General features: G+C 34.9%; 1 protein-coding gene across 2 annotated transcripts in view; it reads left to right on the plus strand.

Annotated features, from left to right (window-relative positions):
• STARD6 (StAR related lipid transfer domain containing 6) overlaps positions 1–10,744 on the plus strand; it is a 32,377-nt gene that overhangs the window by 19,199 nt on the left and 2,434 nt on the right. Inside the window, exons 4-6 of one of the 2 annotated variants that reach the window (XM_017501112.1) lie at positions 557–683; positions 5,310–5,427; positions 7,796–7,889. In XM_017501112.1, the coding sequence (XP_017356601.1) occupies positions 557–683; positions 5,310–5,427; positions 7,796–7,889 (339 nt within the window). Of the gene's footprint in view, positions 1–556; positions 7,345–7,795; positions 7,890–10,744 lie in introns of those variants that run through there. The other variant, XR_005195841.1, reaches the window with a different exon arrangement.

Raw genomic sequence — 10,744 nt, forward strand, 5'->3', positions numbered from 1 at the left:
TTTCTTACCTTTACAAAGTGACTAGAAAATAAAAGATTAGCCACTGAGTGGACACCCTAAACCAGGGGTTGGCAAGGTTTTTCAGTAGAAAGTCAGAGAGTAAATTCTTTAGGCTTTGCAACCCACATGGTCTCTTGTAACTACTCAACTCTGCCATTATAGCACAAGAGCACCCAGAGATAACATATAAATGAATGAGTGTGGTTGTTTTCAATAAAACATTACAGTTGACCCTTAAACAATGTGAGAGTTAGGGGCGCCAACCTACCGTGCAGTCAGAAATCCCATTATAATTTTTTACTCCCCAAAAACTTAATTACTAATAGCCTACTTGTAGAAAAATTAATTTTGAAATAATGTATATTTATTGCAATGCATATTTAAGTAAACCTCGCTACTTCCAATCGAGTATTAACATATTAAATTGCCGATAGTACCTTCGAGTTTCCTTCATTGCTGTTTGCTAAATTAGCCTACCTTTATGCTTTGACAGTATTGTATTTTCAGCTTAGACTAAACTTTAAGTTTTGAATTTTCTTTATTTTGTTAACTGTAGATATCGTGTTGAAGGGATAATTCCAGAATCAGCAGCTAAACTATCTGATTTCCTCTACCAAACTGGAGGCAGAGTTACATGGGATAAATCATTGCAAGTGTATGATATGGTACACAGGATTGATTCGGTAATTTGTTGTTTTAATACTAGACTTTTAGTACATTAATATGTTTTTAGTTTATACCTTAGTGAGTTGAGTTTATTAAAACTATGTTATGTAGACAAAGTATTTTATAGTTTCAAATTGACTTGAAGTCTTTATAAAAGCCTTAAAAGTTCCCTCTTTATTTTCCAAGGGTTTAATTCTAATTAGCTTTATTCTGCTTGTAAATGTGTATTACATTTTGAATCTGGTAAGCTCTCTTGCAATGTGTGCCATTTGTTATAAGGGAACAGAACTCAGGGATTCACCTCCGTTCCATGGAAAACAAAGGTTAAGTATGCCCCCTTGATGGGAAGTCTATAGACCTATTTTAGTTATGTTACATTAGGTATTAGGAAACTTACAATCATGGCAGAAGGGGAAGCAAGCACATTTTACCATGGCAAAGCAGGAGAGAGAGGAAGCACGGGGGAGATGCCACACACTTTTAAACCATCAGATCTCATGAGAACTCACATCACAAGAACAGGAGCAATGCAGACACATACCATAAGGACTTAAAGAAAAGCAGCATGTAATGTTTAAGAGTAAGTGTATGAGACCGTTCTCACACTGCTCTGAGGAAATACCCAAGACTGGGTAATTTATAAAGGAAAGAGGTTTAATTGACTCACAGTTCTGCATTGCTGGGGAGGCCTCAGGAAACTTATAATCATGGCAGAAGGCAAAGGAGAAGCAGGCACCTTCTTCACCGGGCAGCAGGAGAACAGCATGGGGGAAACTGCCCCCATGATCCAATTGCCTCCACGTGGTCCCTCCTTTGACAGGTGGAGATTACAATTCAAGGTGAGATTTGGGTGGGGACACAGAGCCAAACCACAGCAGTAAGGATAAAGTAAGGAAATAACATTATATAGAAGGTTGAAGTTTAGGAACTCTTTCAAATATGTTATCTCAGTTAAACAGATATAAAGAGGGAAAATAAAAGAAAAAACACAAAGGTAACTGGAGTAGAAAGTTAAAGATACAGTTGAGAGAAGAGAAAATGTGAGAGACAAGTATGGTTTAGGGAGAGACAGAAGAAAGGATCAGTATGAGGTAAGGGCAGAATGAAAGCTCAGGTGCAGAAAAAATGAATGAAATGACAGGAATAATGATACACGGTAAAAAGAGGTTGTATTAGTCTGTTTTCACACTGCTATAGATAACTACCTGAGACTGAATAATTTATGAAGAAAAGAAGTTTAATTGACTCAAAGTTCTATAGGCGTCACAGGAAGCATGACTAGAAGGCCTCAGGAAATTTACAATCATGGCAGAAGGTGAAGGGGAACACCTTGGCATGAGATAACAGGTAACTCTCTTGTTTCTTTGGCAGAAAAGGAGAGAGAGGGAGCTAAGGTGGAAGTGCCACATACTTTTAAACCATCAGATCTCATGAGAACTCATTATCACGAGAACAGTGATTTGGAAGTCTGCCCTATGATTCAGTCACCTCCCACCAGGCCAATCCTTCAATTAAACATGGTATTTGGGCAGGGACACAAATCCAAACCATATTAGAAGTAGCAACAAGGATGAAGAAATGGGATAAGTGATTCTAAACTTTGGTCCAGCACACTGTAGATATCGCATTTATTTATTAAAGCCATTATAAAAATAACCACCTGGAGGGATGGGGGATGATTCTTCTCTCCTCCTGTAATGTATTAAAATTCATTCCCCATTTCTGTTATTATTTGTGTTTTCTCCCTCTCAGGAAATCTGTTTGTGGGGGAATCCTGACTTTGTTCCAACCTCTCCCAAACTGATGTGTATGTTCTTTTGACTAATTAATTCACTTCACTAATACTTTTTGAGCAACTGTTGTGAACAACATGCTGTTTCAGGCACTAGGGACATATAAGGGAAGAAGAAGAAATTGTCCCTGCTTTCACAAAACTTATATTCTCATCAGAAGAGACATAATAAATAAACAATTTTTTAAAACTTACCATATAATGAAGGCTAGGATTGGTATGAGTATTATGAAGGATAATAGTAATATCCTTATTACTATTAATAACAATGGTAATAACCAGGAGAAGCTAATTGATAGCTAGAGAATTGGGAAAGGCCTCTCTGAGTAAGAGACATTAGAAACCTTGGTAACAAAATGGAGATTAGGGAGATAGACATGCAAAGATCTGGGAGAGAGTAACAGACATAGGGGAAAGCAAATGCAAAGGCCTTGTGGTGGAGAGTTTGGCAGTGTTCAATCAAGAGGTAAACAAGGTCTATGGGGTTTGACCATAAAAAGCAAGAAGAGTGGTTACGAGGTGAGAGGTTAGGCTTGGATCAAATTCTGCAAGAGTCTTAAAGGTCAGGGGGAGAAGTTTTGCTCTACATTCAGTGGGAAGCCATTGGAGTGTTTTAAGCAGGGAAGTGACTGATTTGATTTACACTTTTGAGAGACAGCTGCTGAAAGAGCATGGATTGTAAGGGGTAAGAATGAAATCACCAAGAATAGTTAGGAGGCTATGAGAGTAAGCTAAATGAGACATCTTGGTGACTTGTGCTAGGATGATAGATGTAGAGATGGAGGTAAGTCAGGGAACCCAAAGATATAGAGATAGAGTCAATAGGGCTGTCTGATACAGGGAGAGAGGAATCAGGTAAGTTTTCTAAAACTGGATTGTGTTGTAATTGCACAAATACATTTCCTTTAGGAAACTCATTGAACTGTATACTTAAAATAGGTGAATTTATGGTATGTATATTATACTCAAGCTGTTTTTAAAAATGAGTCCTAGATTTCTGGCTAATAAAAACTTTATTTAAAAGAGATAAGAAATGTGAATGATTGAATAAAGGAAATTTTTATGATTTTCACAAATAATTGTATTTGTAAAATTTCAGATCACTAGGCCTTAGGTTCTTTAATTCTGCAATCTGCATTCATTTATCAAAGCAAACAAAAATAAATAAATAAGCCACATATCTGCCATCATTTTATCATTTACTTAGAATTCTGTAGTTTTACCTACTTTTATTAAACTGATCTTAAAATCTGGGAGAGAAGAGCTGCAAAAAAGCCCATGAAGGTGAATCTGTTTCATCTTGTAGAAAGTTCTTGATCTTCATCTTATCAATCAGTTTTATTTTGTAGAGAGTAAGTTCTACACAAAAAACACATGTCCATGACCTTGGGATTTGAACATTCAGTTTGAGAACCAATGGACATCACAAATGAAAATCCCGAAATTAAACTATTTCATTTATCTTTGTGTGATACTAATCATACAGTTTGATTAGTGCTTCAGATATTTCTATTGTTGCAAATCATACGTTATAATAGAATACTAGATGTGACATCCAAAAACGTGAAAACAAACTCAGAGATTATGTGACTTACTCAAGGATAATGCAGCTAGTATGTGGTAGAACCAGGACTTGTACCCAGTCTCCTAATTCCAAATTTTGTGCCCTTTCCAGTATACCATGTATCTCTGAATAGCATTATACTGCAAGAGGAATTATTTTACCCTTCTGTTAATATTTATAGTATTCATCTCCAGGACTATGTTTTATTTAGTTAATTATTTTTAAAATAATAATCATTTTTTTAGAGATAGGGTCTTACTCTATTGCCCAGGCTAGAGTGCAGTGGTGTGATCAAAGCTCACTGTAGCCTCAAACTCCTGGGTTCAAGCGATCCTCCTACCTGAGCCTCCCAAGTAGCTGGAATTACAGGCATGTGCCACTATGCCTGGTCAAGGATGTATTTTAACTGCCTCCTCTTCAACCTACTGGTGAGAGAGAGAGTCCCACTCTAGGGTTATAGGGATGGCCAAATACATAATACTCATTACTGGAGAAGTGAGGTATACTGAAGTTTATTAATCATTAATCACAGACCAGGGAGGGAGGACAAACTATGCCACACACGGCAACATGGGAACAGAATGAATACCTACGGGCTGTGGGAGGCAGCCTTTGCATCAACAGGATAGGGTGAGCCCCAGTTCTTGCAGGAGAATGTGATTGACTTGTTTGAATTCCATGGGCCATCAGGGAGATGAAACCACTAAACAGAAATAAAAAATAATAACTGTGCTGGTCCTGTTGAGAAGCAGGATTGTTTGGCTAGGGTATTTTATCTGCAGGAATGAAGAAGGAAAGGAATGTGCAGTTAGGCCATTCAGGACCCTCCTGGTTTCACCCTATGCTGGTTTTACCAGCATATGATACTGGGCTTTAATTTTAGACCTTACCCCACAGGGTGCTAAATCTATGTATTTTTTAAAATACATTACTTAGCCTATGTGGAGTAGCAGAAGTAGTACTGTATGGGGAATCAGGAAGCCTGGGTTCTATTTCTGTACTTATCTCTAGTTGTGCATGTGATTTAATTTGTTAGGCTTCAATTTCTCCATCTAAAAATGGAAAGAGTAGATGATCTCAAGATTGCTTCTTGAATTTTCTATACTCATTGATTTAACGCTCCTTTAACATTCAAAATCCAAGCTGATTTGCTGATAAGGTCTTAAAATTTCAAAGTCCTGCTTTTTCCAAATAGAGGCCAATCATATGCAATAAAATTTGGGAGGGAAATGAAACATAATAGATACTAAATAATTGTTGTAAACTTTATGGTTTGAATTGTTGCAGGACACTTTCATATGTCATACCATTACACAAAGTTTTGCTATGGGCTCCATTTCTCCTCGAGACTTTATCGACTTAGTGTACATCAAGTGCTACGAAGGAAATATGAACATTATCAGTTGTAAGTTGAAACATTTTGCCCATATCTTGGAATTACTATGAGCCATTAATAAGTGTTTTCCAGAAATAAAAAGAAAATAAATGTTTTCCCTTTATTCAGAGTTTGAAAGAAATCATATTTATAATTACTGACTTTTAAAATGTACTCAGTGGGATCAACAAGTACACATATCATATAGACATGTCTGGGGACACTCTGAAGGTCCCATTTATGTAACAATCAATGTTTACAACATCTCTTAGACTTCCCCAGCATACATCCTGTAGCACAGGGTATAGACAGATACTTGTAGCCTAAAACATCAAGGTATACATTTTTTAAATCCTAAGTAACAAAATTAACTGTTAGATATAATTTTATATTTGAATTGCTTAGAATGGGCATACCCAGTAGCTGATAAAACTGTAAAAGAAATTTCCACTAGATGGCTCTTCATATAAATGTGCTTATATTTCTTTTAGAAACTGCAGGTTTTGATATATCCCTATTCCCATTCCCAAATGTGTCACTCTGTAAAATGCAAATATGTAATCATTTTCTAATTTGCATTATTTGATCAAACATACCATTTCATACCATAAGGATCTACAGACTCAGATAATTTAAAATAACTCATGGTGAAGGAATTTTGGTAGCACAGTGGCATAGAGCCCTTTTTTCTCTATGATTTGAATTAATTTCACCATTCCTATCTGAATAGTTTCCCCTATTGTAAAGTACTTGGGAACAGGGACAATTAAGTTTTATTAATTATTATTTCTCAACAAGATTTCACTTCCTCCGAGGTATCTTTCATACTCTTAAGTTTCAGAGTCCAGATTGAGTTGCAGCACTCATTCAAACCCAGTTAGCTCTTTCTACAGCATACCACTAAGGGCTGATGTTCACAATGTTCATATATGTCTAATTGTCTTGTTTTTGAAATGAGGGTACATATAATGTATTCACTGCCTGCAACATAAAATAGTCTGCCTGAACAGAGGGTAGATCTGTTATTTTCCACATTTTGAAGCAGACCATTACTATATAATTATTAGTGATCAGAGGGAAGCTAAAAAAGAAGTAGAGGTTAAAATCGACATTTAGAGGTAATCAATCACGTGGTGCACAAATCACTACTGAATTTTCTGTAAGAAGTTTCCGTTGAATGAATTTTTGATCAATACTCATGGTTTTCTTAAGGTTTCTTTCTTTTTTTAATTCTACTCTACATGTTGCTTTAAGCTAAATATTTTGCTTGCATTATGTCACTAGAGAGGAAACTGAAGTTCATGGAAATTAAGCGGTTAAGAAATTAAGTTACATAGCTAGTAAGCAGCTAAACCAGAATTAAAACTCAGATCTTTCTGATTTTCCAAAATAAGTGCTAACTACCACACCATATGCTTCATAAAAGACCCATACCTGCTTGTAGACTACAACAGATTTTTTAAAAGAAGACAAGTATAATTTCCATATTTCAAACAGAGAAAAAATCTTTTATAATAACATCACTTCTGGCAGTACTATTATAGGCTCTGTTGAGATAATAAATAAATCATAAAAATGGAAAATTCATTCAACTACTCTAGTCTCCTAAGTTAGTGTTTCACATTGTATTGATTTCCTTATGTAAAATCATATCAGAAAATCCATCTTCTCTGACAAGAGCAGGATTCAGTTGCACAGAATAAACAAATATATTTTTAGAAATATTTTAGAAACAGCATATATATTATCATAAATTAAATCATAAACTACCCCCTCTGCATTCATATACAATACAGATACTAGGTTGCATAATTCTAAAATGAACTCTACTGATTTTTAGTTATGATTTGAAGTTAGCTACAGGGAATGGCAGAGGGAGTGTTTTAAACTATCTTTATTAACAGACCACCTAACCACTTCAAATATTTTATTAAAAAAAAAAAAAACCATGATTAACACAAAAATCTATGAACCCACGACCCTAGGAGAATAGTTTTCACACAAAGCTAGTTTTCAGTTTTCACTCAAACCCAGTGATATTTTAAGTTAGTTATCAGCAATAACTATTCCCTGAGATTTGAGCTACCTTTTCCTTCAAATCTAAGAAAATAGTTAAATGATACTTTTAACCATTTTTATTGTATACAGAAGTTGACAGCATCTTTAGAAATACTAGCAGGAAAAAGTTTAAAAGGACAACAGTGCTCATACTGGTGTTTTTTCAATTTTGGCTTGTGTGCACCTTCATATGTGCAAATACACATTCACATGTATAAAACTAATGTTAATGCTGATAACTAACTTAAATGCTATATTATCTAGTTTTTTAAATATGCTACTGGAAATAGTTTTTCATCTTTGGGAAACAGGTTTCATTTTAATTTTTTTTATCTCTTAGCTAAAAGTGTGGATTTTCCAGAATATCCTCCATCTTCAAATTATATCCGTGGTTATAACCACCCTTGTGGCTTTGTATGTTCACCAATGAAAGAGTAAGTATTATTTGCACTTATTTATTTTAACAGCTTTTTGGTTCGACTTGTGATTTAGTTCAAGATTCCTGCTCATCAGTAGAAATATGTACCAGCATATTCTGTTGGGGAAAAAACCTGTGGCTCAACATGATTTTTAAAATAACTTCTTATAATCGTTTTCATTTTAAGTATAATCAGAATGGATACTTCCCTATAAAGTTGATCTGAGTTTCTGAGAATAGTCAAACACACACAAGCATTTCCCAGCAGTTAAGCTTCCTTGATGTTTTCTATTTCTCCATTAGAGTCATTTCTGTAAATTATTAAGGAATTTTTGTGAATTAAAAAATAAATACTCCTAGAATTAGAACATACTTATATTAGTAACGAATGCTTTACTTTGAATGAAATCTTCCCAATGGACTACGTACTAAGAGCAGATACCTGCAAAATGAGATCCAGCAGTTATAGTTAGAAAAAAGAAAAGCTGAAGAAATCAGAGATGAGTCACTACGTAAAGGTGGCCTCCGGATAAAATGGCAGCATATAACATACATATTTTGCAAAGGCATAAACTCTATTTCAATGTATATCATTTCACAAGTTCATTAGGTTTTAATGTTTGCTAAATGATTTTTAATTAAGTAAAAGATTTTGGACCATGAAAACAGATATATTGGTCAGATAAAAATGTATGTGAAGGAAGCCCAAATGAAATTAAATTTTGGATCTGTATTCCTTGACATTTCCTCTGCTGAAATAGAAAACTAAAAAACCTCATAATTATTCACATTATTGTATAGGATTTGTTGATACAGATAATAATAACAATGTGTGGTCTTTCTACCCATTTGTCAATTTTGAATCTATGGTCAAGACTTTATTCCCAAAACAAATGAAGGATAATTACTCCAATTCAGCAAGGTAAATCAACTGCTTGCATGGACTATAGTTGGAAAATTACACACCTTAAAAGTGTGCTTCACAAGCCAAGTCCCCTTCTTGCACCTTGTCAATGTAAAAGTGCACTCCAGTAAATGTTGGAAAGGCTTTCTTATGTGTGTAAAGCCATCATAAACACAAATAAAGATTTAAGACCATACAAACTACCAGAAAGGAGAGTAGTCCCCCCCCCCTTTTTTTTTTTTGAGACGGAGTTTCGCTCTTGTTACCCAGGCTGGAGTGCAATGGCGCAATCTCGGCTTACTGCAACCTCCACCTCCTGGGTTCAGGCAATTCTTCTGCCTCAGCCTCCTGAGTAGCTGGGATTACAGGAACGCGCCACCATGCCCAGCTAACGTTTTGTATTTTTAGTAGAGATGGGGTTTCACCATGTTGACCAGGATGGTCTCGATCTCTTGACCTCGTGATCCACCCGCCTCGGCCTTCCAAAGTGCTGGGATTACAGGCGTGAGCCATCGCGCCTGGCCCTCCCCCTTTATCCATGGAGTTATGTTCCATGACTCTAAATAAATGCCTAAACCCATGGAGAGTACCAAACTCTATGTATACACCATGTTTTTGATCTCATAATCAAGAGGGCTACTAAGTGACTAATGGGTGGGTGGCCTATACAGCCTAAATATGCTGGTAAAGGGATGATTTCACATCCTATGTGGGACAGAGCAGGACGGTGTAAGATTTCGTCACACTACTCCATAATGTGCAATTTAAAACTTATGAATTTTTCTTATTTCTGGAACAGGTTGAATTGGGTAAATGATATTGCAGAAAGGGAAACAAAGGATAAGAGGAAACTAAGATGTTCTCAATCTAACCATTTATGGCTAAATGTTTATGTGTGAACCCTGCATAGAGAAAAATATAAGAATTTTATAAATGGACGATCACACTATTTGTTGGAATGGTAGTCTTCCTTAAAAATGTTATAAAACTATATTCCCCCTTGCACATTTTTAAGTTGACATTAAAATTTTTCATAGGATTACACTGATGAAAAGTAAATTACATTGATGAAAAGTACAATTCCCAGTGTGTGTGAAATATTGACATTTTAAAAATGGTTACATCATCCTTATAAACATATACAGTATGTTATAAATACCATAACTTGAAACCCACCATTAAATTATCCATTTCAAAATATATACAACCTTTAACAGTCAGAACATTTACATCATTCTGTTCCTCCTTGAACTCACATTTTTATTTTTCCCCTTCATATAATTTTATTCTAATAGAATATATTTTATGCTTTGAGTTCTTTCATAGTCATCCTAATTCTCCATAAAAATGACATGTTTAAAGTTTTAAAATTTGTTTTATTTCCTACAACCATACTATCTAAAAATTAAAAATATATATGTGCCTTCTGGATTAAGTTGTTATAACATATTGATCACAATTAAAACTATTTAATTACAAATTTAAATACAAATTTTGTTACATAATTATTAAACATAATTCAAGCTGTCATTAGAAACATGTATTTTATTATTAGCAAAACTGAAATAGCACTTACTAGTGCTAGGCACTGTTATAAACAATTGGCATATATTGACTCATTTGATCTTCAAAGTAATCCCATAAAGTAGGTAGCATGACAATGCCCAATTGGCAGGAAAGAAAGTGGAAGCCCAGAGTGATTAACTATCTGAAGGTTACATACAGGTAATAGGAAAGCTAAGTTTCAAACCAAGGCAAGCTAGTTCCTGACTCCATGCTTTTAAACATTACACTCATTTCATTTAACTGTGGGTGTATATTACTGATAAAAAAAGACAGCATTCAATATCAAGTCTACTACTGCTTTCATTTTAAGAAAACTGAAGAAAATTTATTAACATAAATATGTTAAAATGGTGAGAGTATAATGCCAGCACTGTCATTCAATGCCTTGAAATCTTTCTGAA

The sequence above is a fragment of the Cebus imitator genome, unplaced genomic scaffold (genome assembly GCF_001604975.1).
Source record: "Cebus imitator isolate Cc_AM_T3 unplaced genomic scaffold, Cebus_imitator-1.0 Scaffold278, whole genome shotgun sequence".
In the NCBI taxonomy this organism is placed as follows: domain Eukaryota; kingdom Metazoa; phylum Chordata; class Mammalia; order Primates; family Cebidae; genus Cebus; species Cebus imitator.